This window comes from Malus sylvestris, chromosome 7, assembly GCF_916048215.2.
Source record: "Malus sylvestris chromosome 7, drMalSylv7.2, whole genome shotgun sequence".
Classification (NCBI taxonomy): Eukaryota; Viridiplantae; Streptophyta; class Magnoliopsida; order Rosales; family Rosaceae; genus Malus; species Malus sylvestris.
In genome coordinates, this window is record NC_062266.1 from 33,342,708 (window position 1) to 33,361,593 (window position 18,886).

Consider the following 18,886-nt stretch of genomic DNA (forward strand, 5'->3'; position numbering starts at 1 on the left):
CACACCCCCATATTTTTTATATATTCCTTAACATTTTGTTTGGAAGAGAAAATTCAAAATTATTAAGGAATTTTAAAATATTCGAAAATAAAACAATAAAATTTTATTTTTTTAATTTATGAATTTTCTTATTTAGTTAATATAAAAAAAACTGAATTTAAGTACGAACTTTTTTATATTTAAATTCTCACTTATGAAAATTTGAAAATAACATCTATTTTATATATAATTTAAACTTCAGAATTGAAAACTCGAAATTCCAATTAAACAAAAAATAAAATAAAATAAAAAATAAATTAAGGTCCAACAAAAAACTCAAACTCCCACACAAATCTAAATAAAAATTGGTCCGAATGTGACTCCAGTAATTATTAAAAGCCTGCCTCAACTAAACCCACACACGAACCAATTAATTAATTATAATCCCATAGTTACCACTACTAATTAAACTGTCTTCAAATTAACCCAAATCCATGCTTAATTAATTAAGCTTAATTAACTAGTTTTCAGCGACCAGAAAACCCTTGTCCTGCTCCAGCTTCTCCATCGTCGGAGCCTCCAAGCTAATCTCCACATCGATGCTCCTCCCGCCACTCTTCCCCTGGTACAAATACACCATCCCGTCGAACCGGTTGTTCGACCCGCTTCTCACCCCCTCGGGTTTTCCCCACCCGAAATCTACCTCATAGACCTGGAACCTCGGCGAGCTCCCCATCGCCACGCAGTTCACTCCCGCGTCCTTGAACTCGAAAATCTTCGGCGAGATCTCCCACTCCGTGTTCCTCTGATCGATCGCTTTCGCGTTGTGCCCCTCAATCTCCTTTTGGATCATCGATGCGCCGAACTCCGGCGGGTTCGCCGACAGCAATCCGGCGGCCGTGACGGTGAACACGGCCTGGATTAGGTTCCCGAAGTAGGCGTCGGGCATGGGCGGGTCGACCCGTTTGCGGCAGTCAGCGAAGACGGTGAACACCGTGTAGTCATTGGGTTTTAGTTGGCGGGCTTGGGTGACGTGGCGCCAGATGTGGACGGAGAGAGACTGGAATGTGGAGAACGGTTTTGAGCCGTCGGATGGTGGGTTTGCGTTGACCGTTGACTTGATCTTGTCGATTGCTGCTTCAGAGAATTTGAAGACTCTCTCTCTCAGGTTCGGGTCCTTTTTGCCGTTGGCGGGAACGTCGCCGTTTGATGGTGGCGGGGAGTGATCGAGCTTCACGCGCGTGTTTCGGGCCTGGGTCCGGTCCAGAAATGGTTTGGTCGAGATGGATTTGGATCCGTTGCAGATCTCGGCCCATGAGCTCATGAAGTGCCACGTGGAGGTCCCGTCTAGGATTGCATGGTTGAAGGCGCACCCTATCGCCAGTCCATCTTTCAGCTTGGTCAACTGCCAAACCAATGAGAAAAAAGAAAAATTAATCATCGTAAATAGTAATTAAAAATCAGCCAACAAGTGCAATTCTTTTTTGGAGGAAAAAATATAGAGAGTTTTAACAAAAAGCTCACGGTACTGTTTATTTTAACGAAAAATCATATTTTTATACTAAAAAATCAAACATGCTACTATTCATTTTACCCTTTATTTTGTCCTTATCGTTAAAACTCAAAGTTTTCAAACCTTTTTCATTAGTTTTCCTAAAAATATATGTAATGTTATGTAAATCGAGCTCGTGTCAAGGTAACAAATAACGAACACATTGTTCTTACTAATTGATTAATTCTAAACAGTTATAACAATTGGATGCTTATTCATCTACAGGCAAGAGACTATAACTCGAATTTCAAAAAAATGGGCGGACACATTGACATAATCAACCGCCTAACCTAGATAATAGTTTTTTTGCCTCAATAACTGCAAGTATGGAAAGTTGTTTCATTCATATGCGGGACTATCCTTGCTTGGATCCTTTAAGGGGCAATAAAAAGCGTACCAAGACACAATATAATATGATGGGATTGCTACATTATGCTTGGAAAATTTTCTTTTCAAGTTGTCTCTAATTATATTATGACATGTAATATTCTGTCACTTATTCAGAACATACTAAAAACCTCTTATGATTTTAGATGAGTGAACATTTATTTATCTCTCAAAGAAATCAGATATTAAATCGAGACTAACTTTGAAATGAATAAATTTCATGATGCCACATAAAGTAACATGTAAATTTTTAAGTCAAATAATAAATTTTATTAGATTAGCAATTTCACATGTAATTAGATTTAAGTATTTTTCATGTAGCTTAATTAGTATTAATTAATTAATTACCTGCACTGCTAGGAGTGGCCTGTGAAGGCCCTCCAAGTTCAAGACCCCATTGTAGGGTATGAAGTCCTTCAAAGCACTGGTGCCTTCCTCAACTGCCAGATCAGCTATACTGATCTCCTCCGCCGCCGCCTCGGCCACCTCCACACCCTCCATCTCATCCCCATACTCAACCCTAAACACTCCCTCGTCGTCCTTCCCGAGCTTCCCCGCCAGCTGGTAAAACTCCCCCAGAACCACCTCCAAACCCTCCTTCAGTTTCTTCACCCTTTCCTCGAACTCACCCCCCTTGTAAAAAAGGAGCTTTTGGTTGTAGTAAAAAGCCAGGTAGGGTAGGTCAAATGTGACTAGTTGACATTTTTGGCTGCCTATCTTCTTGTTGGGCTTCACATGTGTTTTTCCGGTGACTTTCACCTTCGATATATCCGCCATTGTTGGTGGTGATGGGAGGAGAAGAATCTAACAAGGGAGGAGGACAAGGTGGAGATGTTTGAAGATAGAAGAGTGTGTGAGTGGATTGATGAGATTTAGGAGATACTTATAACCTAGTTGCTTGATGTAGTTGGGGTGCAATTATGGGTGTCACCGTCGTTCAATGTTGCGACCCATAAATGTTTCACTCTTTTAATCCCCCCAGTCGGTGAATTATGCAGTGGGGGTAGACTGAGCAGTCGAAAGTGGGGTGTGTATTTAACCATGGTAACGGTAGGGAGAAAAATTATTTAGGTCAAATTGAGTAAATCATATGATGCGGTTATTGACAATTATTAGTGTTGATTAACGTATTTAAATATGTTGATGACACATTACTTAGTTTGCAAATTTGGTCTAAAAAAATGATTTTCATAGCATTACTTTTTAATTGTATATTAATCAATATAATCAGGCAACACGTAAAACTTGTTTAGAGGAAAACGTTAATATCAAGATGAATTACCTCGAAGTTAATTTTGACAAAATCATACGTGAATATTATTCAAATACACATAGGAAAATTTAGGGTTTGTGCTAAGTCTTGTTGGATGAATTCATATAAGGTTGGCAGTTGTACGTGAGAGTTCTTAAGTTTGAATATCGTAAGTAGTGAATTCGACACCCATTTATTCTTCAGTCTATTATTTTATCCACACACACAAAGGTTTCAAATAACAATACCACCACAATATCTTTATGGTATATACTTTATTGTCATGGTAAATTACTTGAAATGAGATAAGTAACTAATGGGAACGCGATACTTGATGATCTAATACATGCATGGTTGCTTATGTATAAAATGAACCACGTATCCTCTTGCATACTCATTCATGTTTAGTAAACGTAGTCTAATTTCCTAGATTCTTTGTATGATTCCCTAATAATTATTTCGTACCCAAGTCAATGACAAGGGACTACTACAACCTGTAAAATTAGTTGAAAATGTTTATGGAAGATGACTCCTTAGGCCATCTTCAATCGAATGGTTCAGAGTGTTAGATAGTCGAAAATAACCCAAAAATCGTCTTCAACCAAGGGCCAGGTCAAAGGGCTCATGGGCCCCACTGGACAAAAAAGGGCCAAAGGGGCAACCGGCTGGCTCAACCTAGCCAGCCTCAGGCGGGGGCATATGCTGACATCATATTTGATTTTTATTTTATTTTTACAGTTTTTTTTTTTTTACAATTTTTTTTTAAATTTAAAAATTCTATTTTTTCCCTATAACTTCCTAAGTCATTAAATAACATTAAGTAACATGAAACAACATTAAACAATATTAAATATTAAACAACATTAAATAGCATTAAGTAACATGAAACAACATTAAACAATATTAAACAACATTAAATAACATTAAGTAACATTAAACAATATAAACAAAATTTAACAACATGAAAATTATTGACAATTCATAACATAAAAATATTGAGGTAATTTAATTCAAGTAACCACAGTAATTCAATTAAAATAATAAATTATTTTTGGCACTATTACCCTTTGGCTTTCGGTTGGAGATGATATTTTTTTTTTCACAGGGCTATGTTTGGCCTATGGCTTTCTGGCCCATCGGTTGGAGATGGTAAAAAATATGACCATACATTATTCATTAAAATATTAATTTATTGGAGAGTCAAAGGACTAAAACAAGCCCTCTGGCCCTCTTTCGATTGGAGATGGCCTCATGTACCATTTTAGGCTCTTTGTTACTAACTTAGACCAACCCATACGCAAAAAAGGTATATGAAACCACTAAGAAGTCTTTCATAAATTTGTTGGGGATTGTTGAGATAGATCCAACAATAAAATATGACTATTAATTTGCAACACCTCTATTAGAGCCGTAACTAGTGCAGCCTAGTTTTTGGGAGTTTTTCAGTGTGTCGGGACACTCACTTTGTTGGAAGAAAAAAAATCTAATTGATTGTATTATTTTTCTAGAACAAGTACGATATTTATTGATTAATGAAATAACACGTACAAAGGATGACAAGATACATAAAATGAGTCTCGATAAAAACCTTACCGGGAATTTCTAATTAATCGTATTATTAAACTTAGTATATTGGGTCAACTTCCCATAGACTAAAAATTTTCCGCTAGTTATTATAGTTGTGTGACTAATTATTAATGAATTGTGACAAATTAACCAAGTTATGAACTAAGTTGGGTGGATAGTCGATTTTTTGCAAGGGTAGGAGGAGAATGTACCTCGCGCAGAGTTTTACTTCTTGTGTGATTAAAGTGAGGAGTGAAATAGGCACGATGTAAATATATATATCAAGTGATGTAATAACACGTAAGTTTATTAATACGTGTTAATTAATAACAAAAATCATAAAGAAATCATACACAAAATGAGTGCAGCGGATTTACGCTCAGTGAAATGGAACCAGTAGCTAGGTCAAAGTCTTCATTTACCACACTGTGCATTATAATTAAATCAGAGTCCGAAGCGATCCCAAATCCCAATGAAATTTCAATAAGATGATTAATATCTTTATTTTTATTTCTGGAAAATTACTGCGTTAAGATCAAGTAGTTCACTTCACACTTAGAAATCAGGTTGATGAAGACATGTGCCGGGAATTTATGTTAGGGAGGAGGGTGGTGTTAGTTGGCATTGAATGACCGCCAGCCAGTTCTGCCCACTCTATTTCAAGAGGAACATAAACGTACCATAATGATAAAAAGGGTCATTTTATGTTGACTTGAAGTCGATATATCCTTTTTATCACATGATTATAGATCATATGACAGAAGTAATCGAGAGAATGAGTTATATTTCCGAATGTATGACGGAATCTCTCTACTTAACACTGAATATATTTTGATGCCAACATTTATTGGTTTCTAATGGTCTTCAAACTTGAAAATGACTATGCATGACACCGAGTCAAGGACAATAATTTCGAGATGCCGTGCGGTTGCGGGCAAATTAAGGTGTCGATATTTCCAACTATATCAAAAAAATCAAGGTCTAAAATATCGATAATATCGGAAATATCGGTAGTTCAAAAACATGGAAATTTCGATGAAAATATCGGGATATTATCGATATCAATAAAAATTGAATAAAAACCACGGAAATTATAAGAAAAACTTTGAAATTTTTATTGAAACTTTGCATAATTTTTATTTAGTCAATTATCCATTAGTTTATCTCAAAAAATTGGAAGAAAATGCATTGCATGATAGATTTAATTGATTTAAGTTGATTATATAGCGAGCTGGCAAACATTGTGAGTGTAAAAAATATGTAGTAATTAATGAAAGAAGTTTAAACACAGCATAATCATTTTTATATAATGAATTAGTACAATATTTTACATTTTATACATTGCAGGGTAAGATACATGAGTGACTTAGTACCACATAGAGTTCCTATCAAGGTCTAAAATGTCGATGATATCGGAAATATCGGTAGTCCAAAAACATGAAAATTTGGATAGAAATATCGGGATAATATCGATATTTTAGACCTTGATCAAAACCATCATCGTCAATGTAAAATATTTTGACAAATTTTTATCTTTAAAGTACAAGTTTATTTTCCTTATTTTATGTCACATGTACGGCAAATTCTTCCACAAATAACATAATTCATATGATTTACGAACACTGATGCACCGTATAATCCACATTGATGAGTTTGTCTACAAAACAAAAGGTAATTTAGCCAAAATGGTCTTTGATAACTCTTTATTTTGGTTTTTGGATATTTGAAATCGATAGAAGTGGTTTATGAGTTTGTCCAATTTCAATCATTTTAGTTATTCCGTGAAAATCTTTGTTAAATTTAAATAGACCTAAATGACAAAGACCCTCAATTTAATAAACAATTGGCTAAAATAATTTGACAAAAATTGAGGGTATATTTATCATTTTGATCCTTATTTAACAAAGATTTTTTACGGAATGAATAAAATGATTGACAGTAGACAAACTTAGAAACCACTTCTATCGATTTCAAATCTCAAAAACCAAACTTAAGAGTTATGCTAATCGAAACCATTTTTGCTAAAAAGCTTAAAACAAAATAAACTAGAGAAGCAAAACAATTATTGTGTTTTTATTTTTATAATGTATCATGGGTCAGAGTGATTTGACCCCGATCCAGAATCTCCTTCACCACAAGATTTCTAGCTCTGTTAATGGTCATGAAACACAAATACAAATGCTCCTCTAGCTCATCAAGCTGCTGCCTAAAGCTACAGTCATTTTTCTTCAGCTGGCGCGCCAGTTCTCCTCCGGCTTGGCTCCAATCCTCCTCCCCACGCTCCACCCAAAACTTGACCATGCGACGCATGTGCTCAAGCTCATCGTTTAGGCGAGCCACGAGTCGGCTCACGGTCTCCAAATCCCTGTTTAGTATGTAAGTCCCTTTCGTGGCGGCATCGAGCTGAGATGTCATCTTAATCAGCCTCTTCGGCGAAGCCAAGTCAAGCGAAGCTGCTAGAAAAGCCGGCATTGCCACAACCAGCGCAATAGCATGCGTGACAACTATTACGCTCAACGAAGCTGTTAACGCAACTAAGAAAATGGTTGAGCCAACTCGAAGCTTTTTTACGAGTTGGAGCTTGGCTCGAGTCTTGTTCCGAGTTGATTCAAGTCGTTTCAGCAAGTTGGAGCATCCGGCTTGAGTGGCTTGGATGCGAATTAGAGATAAAATCGGGGTGAATCTGGTTAGACGGATTAGTGTTTTAGGAGTAGAATGGTCATTTAAGGATTGTAAAGTGGATTTGATGGACTGATATTTGACACGTGTACGATTGATGTCATTTAGTAGGAGACCACATAGGATGGAAGCATCGGCGGTTTGGGTGAAATAGTCAGATAAAAGTACGTGGTTGATCGGGTGGTTGCAAATCAACGATAAGATCCGAGTAACCATGGGTTGATCCGGATCCAATAGATGCTCCGCGAAGAGCCGATAAGATGGGAGCCGAGCTGCGGTCGTCGACTCCATCGACTTGCACGTCGGTTTGGTGGATTCACTATTGGATAATGCAACGACACGTGTCCAGAAGTCGAGGTACGATTCGGTGCGGAAAGCATTAGCATATTCTTCTGTAACATCCACTCCCATTGTAGCAGTTGATGTAGTGGGCGTAGATCCTGCATCAAAATAGTAGTTATATCAGAAATTCAGCCCAACTCAATAATCATTGTGATAAGATTACAAATCCAACGTGTTATAAGAACTTCAAAATGGTAATTTGTGTTTGAGGTGCTAATAACAATTTTCGAGAAGATTACCGGTAAATGGAATAAATTTTCGGATGCATGTACTTATTCTTTTCCCCATTTCGTCTCGTCAAATCGTGAATTTGAATGATGTAAAGTACGCAACGAGCATGTAACTCAACTGATCAACAGAATTTATCTTTGCACTCAAAGTCCTGTATTTTAACAAACCTCCTCAATAATGCTTGTATGAAAGATTGATGACCCGAAAGAAAGAGATAAGGGATAGAGAAGAGAATAAGAAAGGATGAACCTGTGAGTGCAGAGATTGTAATTTGCAAGCGTCGGTAGAAAATGATTTGAAGGAAAGGGAAAAGAGGAAGGAGGGGATTTTATATTTGGGTTTGTTCTTGCTTGTAAGAAACAAAGGGTGATACGGAATATGTGTAGAATTTCAATCCAGGCCTTGTAGTGCACGTGAAGGCTCATAAGAATTGTTTAGAAGCTTGGCAACAACAACAACAAGGTGCAATTTTTTTTTCCAATCCTCACTCAAAATTACGTTACAACGATCAGGAACGCACCTAGACACTTTTTTTTTTTATTGTGCGTGACCTTAACCTTCAATTACACTTGAGAAAACAAAATTCATCCGGATGGTAGAATTTCTTCTGTAATTTCACTGCTTTTCGTTTTCTTCTCAAATTTTATGATAAATTACATAAAACTATCTTAACTATTAGGTCAGTTATAGTTACACACTTTATTTTTTAAAAATTTCAATGTCATACCTCATCTACTAATTTTTTACAATTTCATACATTCCGTCAATTTTATATCAATTCTTTTGTTAAGGTGACGTGGCATGAGAAGGGATCCACTCTTCTATTAAAAAATTAATAAAATATTAAAAAAAAAAAATTCATTTAATAGTTTTTTTATTACATATCCCAACAGCCTTTTCCCCCTTCCGTCCTCCCCAAAACTAAACCCAGACCCTACCCCATTTCCCCCGATCTTGTCCTTCACCCCCACCGCCGCCGCCCCCCGTCTTCCCCAAACCCAAAACCACCCAGATCCCACGCCATCGCTTGACTCCCTCCCTCCCACCCTCCCCGTCTTCCCCCAACCCAAAACCAACCAGATCCCACGCCATCGTTCGACTCTCTCTCCCACCCTCCTCATATCGTTCGACGATCTGAAACCGTCGTCGTCCCAACAATCCCACCCCCCATTATTCCCAGAACCACCTCCCCTCCTTGTTGCCGCCGGCCTCCATCTTCTTCATTCCTCCCCTGCTCGTTGCCGCAAGTCACGGAGCAGTCGAGATGCTGCCATTTTTTTCCTGCGATTGCAGGTCCCAAAGCCGTGCCCTCGAGATTGCAGGTCCCGTCTGTGATTGGAAAAATTAAAATCGAAGATAAAAAAAAAGAAAAAAAAAAGAAAAGAAAATAATTGGGGAATGAATTGAGATGGGGAGGTGGGTGGAATGGTGGGGAGGAATGAATTGTGCGGCAGTAGGGTGGTGAAGGACAGGAGCGGGGAAGAAGGTGGGGTAGGGTCTGGGTTTAGTTTTGGGGAACACGGGAGGGGCAAAAGGGTGAGGGGATATGTAAAAAAAATATTAAATGATATTTTTTTTAGTTTTTTAATATATTTTTTAATAGAAAGGTGGGTCCCGTCTCATGCTACATCACTATTTAACGAAAGAATTGATAGAAAACTGACGGAATGTATGAAATTGTAAAAAATTGGTAGATGAGATATGATATTGAAATTATTTAAAAATGAGGTATGAAACTGTGATTGACCCAATAATTGAGGTAGTTTTATGTAAGGGAATTTTAATGAAAAGCACCCGGTACTGTTCACTTTAACGAAAAACCACATTTTTACACTAAAAAGTCAATCCTGGTACTATTCACTTTACCCTTTATTTTATCCTTATCATTAAAACTCAAAGTTTTCAAGCCCTTTTCATTAGTTTTCCTTTTATGTAATTTATCCCAAATTTTATTAAGCCAACTTGTAGACATTTTTTTTCACAATGATAGTTTATTATACCTATTATTTGAAACTTTCAACTAATCAATTAAAGTACTTAAATACGATAAACTCAAATTCTGTAACTATAGTGATTTTTTTCCCATGCACAAAGCTTCAATGGGGGCAATGCTCCTGTTGGGCTTTAACGACCTCCGTCCTTACCAACAATGCAGAATTTTCTTTCAGTCTTTACTTAAATTATTTGGTATGGATGTGAGTTTTTTGTTTTCTTCTTTTAATGGATACGAAAATACGTACTTAAGACATATTTCATCATTTTGAATATATCATTAAATTAAGAGCTAATTGATATGAGTTAAAAATGATTGATTTGGTCGGTGCAAAAATTGCAACCTGATGCCATGGTGAACCAATCATAGGTGATGGAGAAAGGAGGTGGCCAAATATTGGTATATTGTTTTTCATGTTTTAAAAAATTATTTTTCATATTGTATAAAAAAAGGGACAGAAAAAAAGAAGGGAATTCCAATCTGATGCCCTATTTGAGCGTGTTGAGTGGACGTCAAACAGAATGGGCTTATACGACATACCTGAATAAAACATCGTCCAATCGTATGACACTCTAATATTACTGTGACACAAAATATATCTTGTTTTCTAATACAAGCAACCTCCGTGTATAACTAGTACATATCTATTAGATAATGTATCAGAGCGGTTTGGTTCACATAAGTTATACCATTTACACTTGTAATAAGAAAAAAAACTTAAATTGATATGCACTCGTGCAAAGTAACGAGTCTCTCTATATCAAGAACACAATTAGACTTTACAGATGGACCCATTACTTACGAGAATAGTCTAATGATCAGCTGCCCTACTGAATTTGCATCCTTGCAACACACAATTCTGACCACAAGCAATAGCACATTATTGATCCGATTAGGGGTGAACGCAAATTGGTTTGATTTGGTTTGACACCAAGAAAAAAACCGAACCAACTCTTATTCAACGATTCGGTTCGGTTTATTTGGTTCAACACATAATAAATAAAAAAAGTTCAACGTTTCAAGAGTTTTTATCTTCCAACATCCATACATCTCATGCATTTCAATTTAATTGAAATATTAAGTTTTTCAGAACATAAAAAGTTAATCAAGTCAAATAGAACAAAATTTAAAATAAATAAAATCTCATAAAGCAAACAATTTATTAACTACAACTTCACATAAGCATAAAATACATATAAATCTTCTAATGGTTAATAAGGCATCTAAATAATCTAAAATAGACTGACATGTGTAAAATAAATAAATTAATAAATGAAGGGAATTGTTATTGACACTCTAAAAATCTCATTCTACACTCCAAACCTTTTATATTTGGAAAGAAAAATACACGTATGAGGAGTGTAGAATGAAAATTTTGAAATGTCAATAATACTTCTCTAAATGAAATGCATATAGTCAGTACGGTTTAGTTTTGATCGATTTCAAAAATATTAAAATCGAATCAACAATAATTCAGTTCAATTTTTGAATTGTTTGACTTTTTCTTTGATTAAAATCAACTGATCAATATGATTCGAATAGATTGGTTGAGTCATTTTGATGCACCGCATGCGCATTGCTTCAATATGATTCGATACATTTCTTTATCTTTCTGCCGCATGCGCATTGCTTCACATTCTGACGCTCAACTTATCCTATCACATGAGAGATTTTAGGTACACATGTGGTACATTACGTGTCATTATAAAAATAATGAGATACGTATGTTAAAAATGTTCATAATTTAAAAAATAAAATTTTCTATCATTTATATAAAAACATGTAACACCTCCCGTATTCCGATCACAATAAAAAATTTATCCAACCACACGATTCTCACATGCCTGTGAAAAAACGCACGCATACACTTTGTTGGTAACGTATGCGTTTTTGACTTGGACTACCATCATGTCCCATTCGATATAATATAAAGTCCATTCATTTTTCTCAATGCAAAAACAAAAATAAAATGCAAATTAATTAAAAAGCATGGCCTGCAAGCCACGCCACGACTAACAATTGGATATCAGAGACTTCATAGTATCTCAAGACCCTCTCGAAACATCGGAAAACAACAGAAACAACCTAGTAGTCATCGCCGTCGTACAGATCATCCTCCACTTTCTCAGCAGCGTCATCTGCAATTTTGTCCTCCATGTACTCAAAACCCTCCGCCAATGCCAGCCCACCCAGCACTCCCGCCACCGCTCCCACCGCCAGCCCTGTCCCCGTCCCCATCCCCCCAAACTTGCTCTTCTTCTTCTCTTCCTGTCCGTACGATCCCTGCCCATAACCCTGCCCCGGCTGCCCGTAACTCCCCTGTCCCGTCTGACCGTAAGGAGCCGGCTGACCGTACTGCGGCGGAGCAGCATTGTACCCGTTATACGGGTAACCAGACGGCGGAGCCGCCGCGTAGTAAGGATTGTATGGCGCCGGAGGAGCAGGTGCGCCGTAAGGTGCCCCGTAAGCCGGAGGAGGAGTCGGCAAATCCCGAGAGCCAGCTGGCGGTGGGACACCGTAAGGCGGAGCGTAGTAGGGATCCGCTACACGAGGGCGTGGCTTCCTAATAGTAACCTTAACGTCAACCTTCCCGTGGGGCCTACCGGATGGTCGCTTGAGATGGAGAGTGCGGCTGGCGCGCTCGTCGAAGCCCACGTCATCGAGGACCTCGCGGAGTTTGAGCCGGGCCGACCCGATCAGGGGTTTGGTGTCCGGGTCGGATCCGGCGTGGACGATGTCGACGTGGAGAGTGGTGTCGCCGTCGACGGGGCCGGGTAAGGGGATGGTGAGGGTCTCGTCCCAGTAGGGTGATGTGTCGCCTTCCTCGTCGACGCGGCTGGAGCATTTTCTCTTGGGGTCCACCCAAACGACGGCGTAGGGCCTGACGGCGCCGTTTCGCCAGTTCACGTTCTTAAGGTCGTGGGCGGAGGTCAGCTTCACTTGAACTTCGTGACCGGACGCCATTGGTCGGTGATGATCGAGTGGTTTTCTGAGTGGTTTGTGGGTTGCGTATGGGAAAATATGGGCGGGTCTGCTATATATAGTAAGAAATGGGGAGAGTATTTCAGAAGCGAGAGTACCGTTCTGCCCTTGAGAATGGCAATCAGAGTGTTTGGTGGGAGGGTATTTTAGTAAAAGAAAAAATAAGGATAGATTAAGTAATTATCCGGGGAAGAATATAATTAAGCAAAGTAGATCTAGCTTAGGGACTAAGCATATGTGAGGGAGGAAAATGCCAACATTTGGCGGGAATATCTGAGGCAGTGTTGTTTGGATGCTCTAATTAAATGCCTTTGCTTGAAAGGAGTGAGGTTGGATACGGGACGAGTGTGAACACCAAATTGCAGGCGGAGGGAGTTTTGGCACGGCAGATCTCAACTCCAAGATTGGATTGGATGCCGTAGTTGAGATTTTAATCTTTTTAATAAATTCAAGGTATTTAATCAGAATTTTAAGTCGTACCCAGTGCACAAGGCTCCCGCTTTACGCAGGGTCTGGGAGATGTGAATGTCGGCTAGCCTTACCCCCATTTATGGAGAGGCTGCTCCCAAGATTCAATCAGAATTTTAAGTGATTATCTGAAATTCAATGTGTATTTAATCAGGATTTTAAGATAGTTTACTAAAATTCTTAGAAATCTAGGTGTAATTAATTAGAATTTTAAAGAAATTTATAACATTTCAGGTGTATTCAATTAGAATTTGAATTTAAAGAATTTGGAAAAGTTGAGGAATTAGAGGGAATTAGAGATTTTGTAGTATATTTTAAACATCCACAAATCTCACTTCTTCTTATGAGATTTCGAGGGAATTGGATCAAAATTTTACATTGAGTCTTTACAAAGCAGTTAAATTCCATAAAAATCCGTCTTTACAAAGCAGTTAAACTCCATAAAAATCCATGAATTTATAAATCCATTAAAATCTTTCAAATTCCTAATTGAATACACCCCCCCTTAGGTTGTCTCCATTTGGAGGGCAGGAAACAAAAGAAAAACAAAACTCAAAATTTTTGGGCCGAATCATCGTCTCCAAGGAATGTATTTCTTTTGACAAATGATATTATCTATACTAAGGGGGTGGGCGAATGGGCTAAGCCTCACAATATGCCAGCAATAATGTGATCCAAATATGCTTTTGGTGAGAATCGAACCTCATACATTTTATTTATCAGTGAAGAAAAATACCATTATAATGCAGTACTAGGTGGCCCAAATAATGATTTTAAGAGTTGGAAAATAGGATTTTTGGTTTGGGGTGGGTATTTGTGTCTCCTATCCCATGGATAAGGTTTCTAGTGGGCCGACGGCTCCCCGCAGCAGTGCTCCATCCTTTGAAACCAGGCCACGCAGGCCCCGCGCAACATCATCAAGTTGGTAAAGGAATCCTCTACGGGTAAGCACATAGCAAGCACTTTACCTACGGCCTAGATGCACCACCGTTCAGATCCAGTGGCTCAAATTCAATTTTACCCACGCCTCAAGTTCAAATCCAAGCGCCCAGATAAATCCTTGTTAAATCCAACGGCTCAAATTCAATTTATTTAATTTCAACAGAATATAAAATGTTTAACAAATTATAAAGTGTGGGGACGGGAAGAGGGGGGTTTTACCATATTTTTTTTATTTTACCCCCCGTAATTCTTCCTCTGCCATGCTGGGGCAGAGTAGCAGAGGAAATTATAGATTCTCACCATTGGATGAAAAAACTACCTAACCTCATATATATAGGTCAGTAGTTAAAACTACGGCTAAAAATGAGATTTTAGCCCCTTATGTTGAAGATAGCCTTACGTTGAGAATCTCGAGATGAAAAAGATAGCCTTATCTTTGCTCCGTTAAAACCAGTAGTCGTCCCACCCGAAAGAGAGACTTTAAGTCAAACTAAATCTTGGGCCGAATAAAAAAGAATATCGAAAACTTGTTTGGCCCATGTTATAATTACCGCAGTTACCGCACAGTAATTACCAACATCAAAACCCTAAATCCTAAAACGCAAACATTATAAAGTGCCTGCAGCCTCCCTCGTAAACCCACTTCGCCTCTCTCACTCCCTCTGATAAACCCTAGCAACGCAGGGTACTTCCCTCAGCTATCTCTCCTCTTGCAGCGATGGCTCCTCCTCGAGGTAATTGAGAAAAATAAGCTTACCCCTCTTTGTAATCATCGTCTGTTTCTTTGTAAATTGTATGAAAGTATGCATTTTTATTTGGGTTTTCTGGTATCTGGATGTTTTGATTTCTTTTTCTTCTGTTCCTGCTGAAAATATTGTCGACTTTTGTTCTTAATTTGCTATCGACAAAATCACATGAAATTTGGTTTATTTTCTATGCATGCTGCAAAGAGTGTTGATTTTTGCGTTTGGGTTACTTTGGTTTCGACCAAATTGATTAAAATTTCAGCTGTTTACCCTTATGTGTCGATTTTATGGGTACTTTGTGTTGTTTTTACTTTTCATGTTTAAGATTGTTACAAGATTTGGCAGAAGTCCTTATAAGTTGTTGGGTTTTGTTCAGGTCGTGGTGGTAGTGGTGGATTCAGGGGCGGTAGGGGTGACAGAGGTGGAAGAAGTGGGGGTAGGTCTGGTGGTGGTAGAGGGTTTGACAGAGGTGGTAGTGGCTTTAAATCCCGTGGGCGTAGTGATCGCGGACGTGGTGATCGCGGAAGAGGCCGTGGGAGAGGAGGAATGAAGGGTGGTAACAAAGTGGTGGTTGAGCCTCACAGACATGAAGGTGTTTTCATTGGTAAGGGTAAAGAAGATGCTCTTGTTACCAAGAATCTTGTTCCCGGTGAAGCTGTCTACAATGAGAAGAGGATTTCTGTTCAGGTGGGTTTCAATCATTTGCTAATTTTATTAAAATATCTGCTTTGAATCCGAATAAACCAAGATTTAAGCGATTTGTTCTTGCAAAATTATCTGTTTAATTGAAGTATCTAGACTAATTACTTGATCTTTATTTTTGTGGTATGTCAATATAATCGATGGTCACCTTAAAAGTGCATTTTCTTTCTTTCAGAATGAGGATGGAACAAAAGTTGAGTATAGGATTTGGAACCCTTTCCGTTCCAAGTTGGCTGCAGCCATTCTTGGTGGTGTTGATAATATATGGATTGTAAGTCTTGATTTCATGTATTCTTGCATTTTGTTTGATGTTCATCGTCTGTCCACAATCGTTTTTAAATCTGTTATAACCGTCTGTTTAATGTAGAAACCTGGTGCTAAAGTTCTCTACCTCGGGGCTGCTTCTGGAACTACAGTCTCTCATGTGTCTGACATTGTTGGCCCTGTAAGTGTTCTTTCTGATTCAGTTTCTTCAAGCTGTTTATATTTCTTCTCCGAGAATAGCTTCTTAGAACTACCTATTGTTTTTGTAGACTGGAGTTGTCTATGCAGTTGAGTTCTCTCATAGAAGTGGCAGAGACTTGGTAAATATGGCTAAGAAGCGCACAAATGTCATACCCATTATTGAAGATGCTAGACATCCAGCTAAATATCGGATGCTTGTTGGCATGGTTGATGTGATATTCTCTGATGTTGCACAACCTGATCAGGTTTGTTTTTTGCAATTCATGTTTTTGCTAGTAAAAGAACCTAATTTTTCAAGTCTTTTTCTTATGGGTTATGAAAAGATCAAGGATTTTCAAGGGGATTTGTTTTTACATTTAAAGATTAACTAGTTAACCTGACCTGTTTTGCTATAGAATTTTGCAATTAGCTGAGCTTGAAATTTTGTGTTAATTGAAAATCGCAAACTATTGGTGTTCATTTTTGTTAGCTTCTCATATTTTTTTCGCATATGATGAGATAATACTCGGATTCCCCTTCACGACATCATGGATGATGTGAACTCGAGTTTCTGATGCGTACTTTGTTCTGTATCACACTCTGCATTTCTTTTGCTCCATAAATTTTGTTAGTATTTGTTTATGCTTTTTCGTTCTTGCAAGTTCAAACATCTTTTGTTGTACTCGTTCTGATTTTTTGTTTTCATAAAACTTACATAGTTTGGTTTTTTTCCTTCTTTTGTCTGTTGTGTGGTTTTTCGTGATTGTATTTTTAGAAGTTTTATCCTTTGCAATATATTGAGCATGTGACGAACAACTCGGAGAATTATGGGTGATGCAAAGACCGAGTTTCTGATGCTCCTACACTTCAATATTTGATTTTGTAGTTTTAGTATTTTATTTTTCCTAATGATTTCACCTCACGTCACCTCGCCAGCCCTTTCTCCCCTACTCTTTCATTATCTGGCGTTGCTGGTACCCTTAACACCAGTGTTTCTGACGGTGTTGGTGTATTTGACAGAAGTCCTTGAAGGCATGGCCGTACTTAGCCTTCAAATGTTAGTTGCTTCTGAATTATGTTCACTCGGTCTAATTATATAATGCAGGCTAGGATTGTTGCATTGAATGCATCATATTTTCTGAAAGCTGGAGGCCACTTCGTTATCTCAATCAAGGTTTGTTTCTCGAATTTTGCTAGACCGTATAAAACATGAGGAACCTTTTGCTTGGGAAATACCTTTCACTTCGGTTGGAAATTTTCCTTTTGCCGCAAGCTTCTTTGTTTTATGAATAAAATCTTGTTTTCAGGCCAATTGCATTGATTCAACATCACCCGCGGAAGCAGTGTTCCAATCAGAGGTCAAGAAGCTTCAGGAAGAGCAGTTCAAGCCTGCGGAACAAGTCACTCTTGAACCTTTTGAGCGCGACCATGCTTGCGTGGTTGGTGGCTATCGTATGCCAAAGAAGTCGAAAGCTGGCAACGCCTAGACATTGTCCGGCTTCCCGTCCATGATCTGCTTTTATTGGGGAGGAGAAAAAGAACATTCAGTTTACAAAGTTTAAGAATGTAAACGTGACTCTGTCCTTTGTATATTTTCTGGTTGCTGGTTAGATTTGTCTTTCGATGTAGTAGTTCTGAACAGTTCAAACGTTGTAGAACGTTGTAGACATATATGTTTTTTTATATAATCGTTTTATTTCGTACCTGTGTAAGTAGGCGGATAGAAATTATTTCTATCCGCCGCCACCTAATGTTGCTTTGAGTGTATCTCAAAGCAAAGATTGCAACTGCAGGATTTTGCGCCATCGACACTTCGGTTGTTGCTCCGGCTGCATGCTTGTAAAGATACGGGCTACGCTTTCTCATCCTCCTCCTTGATGAACAAGCTCTTTACAAAAAGATTTTGGATGAAGAACAAACTCTTCAAAACCAAATTGATATTAACAGATAAAAGACAAACCAAATTATATATTTGAAATTCAACAGACTATCTTCATTTTGTGCGAATTCAAAAGACAAACCTACTCTAACAAAGCCGAAAAACAAAAATAACAGACAAAAACAAATTCATGTAAAAGTAAATTGAACTGAACCTATTTTAATCCTAACTCATTATTTCACTCTCCTGCACACTTAGCTTAAGGTGGTTACATTTTGATATTCGTAAGTCGACAGCCTTTTATTTTTGTTTGATAAAAGTGAAGAGTGGTAGAATGTGAAACCTACACTCACAATCACAAGGGAAAAAAAAAAGGAAAAAAAAAATGATAAGATAAGGAAATAAAATAACAAGAAAAAGAAATGTCAGAAGTGGGATTTGAACCCACGCCCTCGTTAGAGGACCAGAACTTGAGTCTGGCGCCTTAGACCACTCGGCCATCCTGACCATCTTGATAATTGGACTAAACAAAATTTATTTAATTAAGTTCTGTTTTTCTTTCAATCGAAAGAATTTTTAGACTAGCACAACTAAAATAAACCACAACATAACAAGTAAATAACCGTAGAAAAAAAAAAAAAACCACCTCCGTATTTTTAAATAAGAGAAGAGTAAAAAAAATAGTGTGACTAAAATCAATCAGAACGAAACAAGTGATAATCGGAAGATTATTTTCTTCCAA

At 37.9% G+C, this 18,886-nt stretch overlaps 4 protein-coding genes and 3 non-coding genes across 8 annotated transcripts; 3 read left to right on the forward strand and 4 right to left on the reverse strand.

The window, feature by feature from the left end:
- Nucleotides 1-200: 200 nt before the first annotated feature.
- On the reverse strand, nucleotides 201-2,790 carry LOC126629995 (BAHD acyltransferase DCR-like). Its single transcript, XM_050300170.1, has 2 exons — nucleotides 2,267-2,790; nucleotides 201-1,384 (listed from the first exon to the last, which is right to left on the reverse strand). The coding sequence occupies exons 1-2, from the start codon at nucleotides 2,693-2,695 to the stop codon at nucleotides 500-502; spliced, it is 1,314 nt and encodes a 437-aa protein (XP_050156127.1). The 5' UTR covers nucleotides 2,696-2,790; the 3' UTR covers nucleotides 201-499.
- A 3,992-nt stretch (nucleotides 2,791-6,782) lies between these two features.
- On the reverse strand, nucleotides 6,783-8,290 carry LOC126628123 (UPF0496 protein At3g49070-like). Of its 2 annotated transcripts, XM_050297710.1 has the most exons (3): nucleotides 8,238-8,278; nucleotides 7,997-8,139; nucleotides 6,783-7,855 (listed from the first exon to the last, which is right to left on the reverse strand). In XM_050297710.1, the coding sequence occupies exons 2-3, from the start codon at nucleotides 8,043-8,045 to the stop codon at nucleotides 6,816-6,818; spliced, it is 1,089 nt and encodes a 362-aa protein (XP_050153667.1). In that variant the 5' UTR covers nucleotides 8,046-8,139; nucleotides 8,238-8,278; the 3' UTR covers nucleotides 6,783-6,815. The 2 variants fall into 2 exon arrangements, with proteins under 2 accessions (XP_050153667.1, XP_050153666.1); XM_050297709.1 differs by having other exon boundaries at nucleotides 7,997-8,290.
- Nucleotides 8,291-11,897: 3,607 nt separating this feature from the next.
- On the reverse strand, nucleotides 11,898-13,186 carry LOC126627696 (protein SRC2 homolog). The gene has a single exon (XM_050297207.1). It carries the CDS (start codon nucleotides 12,943-12,945, stop codon nucleotides 12,067-12,069), a length of 879 nt encoding a protein of 292 aa, XP_050153164.1. The 5' UTR covers nucleotides 12,946-13,186; the 3' UTR covers nucleotides 11,898-12,066.
- A 1,778-nt stretch (nucleotides 13,187-14,964) lies between these two features.
- LOC126629769 (rRNA 2'-O-methyltransferase fibrillarin 2-like) lies at nucleotides 14,965-17,968 on the forward strand. The gene is made up of 7 exons (XM_050299885.1): nucleotides 14,965-15,107; nucleotides 15,496-15,806; nucleotides 15,997-16,092; nucleotides 16,189-16,266; nucleotides 16,355-16,531; nucleotides 17,371-17,439; nucleotides 17,573-17,968. Exons 1-7 carry the CDS (start codon nucleotides 15,092-15,094, stop codon nucleotides 17,750-17,752), a joined length of 927 nt encoding a protein of 308 aa, XP_050155842.1. The 5' UTR covers nucleotides 14,965-15,091; the 3' UTR covers nucleotides 17,753-17,968.
- On the forward strand, nucleotides 16,771-16,844 carry LOC126630872 (small nucleolar RNA snoR60). Its single transcript, XR_007626146.1, has one exon. It is a non-coding gene; the product is annotated as a small nucleolar RNA snoR60 (small nucleolar RNA).
- Nucleotides 17,065-17,124, forward strand: LOC126630873 (small nucleolar RNA snoR60). The gene has a single exon (XR_007626147.1). It is a non-coding gene; the product is annotated as a small nucleolar RNA snoR60 (small nucleolar RNA).
- Nucleotides 17,969-18,567: 599 nt separating the features above from the next.
- Nucleotides 18,568-18,651, reverse strand: TRNAL-CAA (transfer RNA leucine (anticodon CAA)). The gene has a single exon. It is a non-coding gene; the product is annotated as a tRNA-Leu (tRNA).
- Nucleotides 18,652-18,886: the final 235 nt, after the last annotated feature.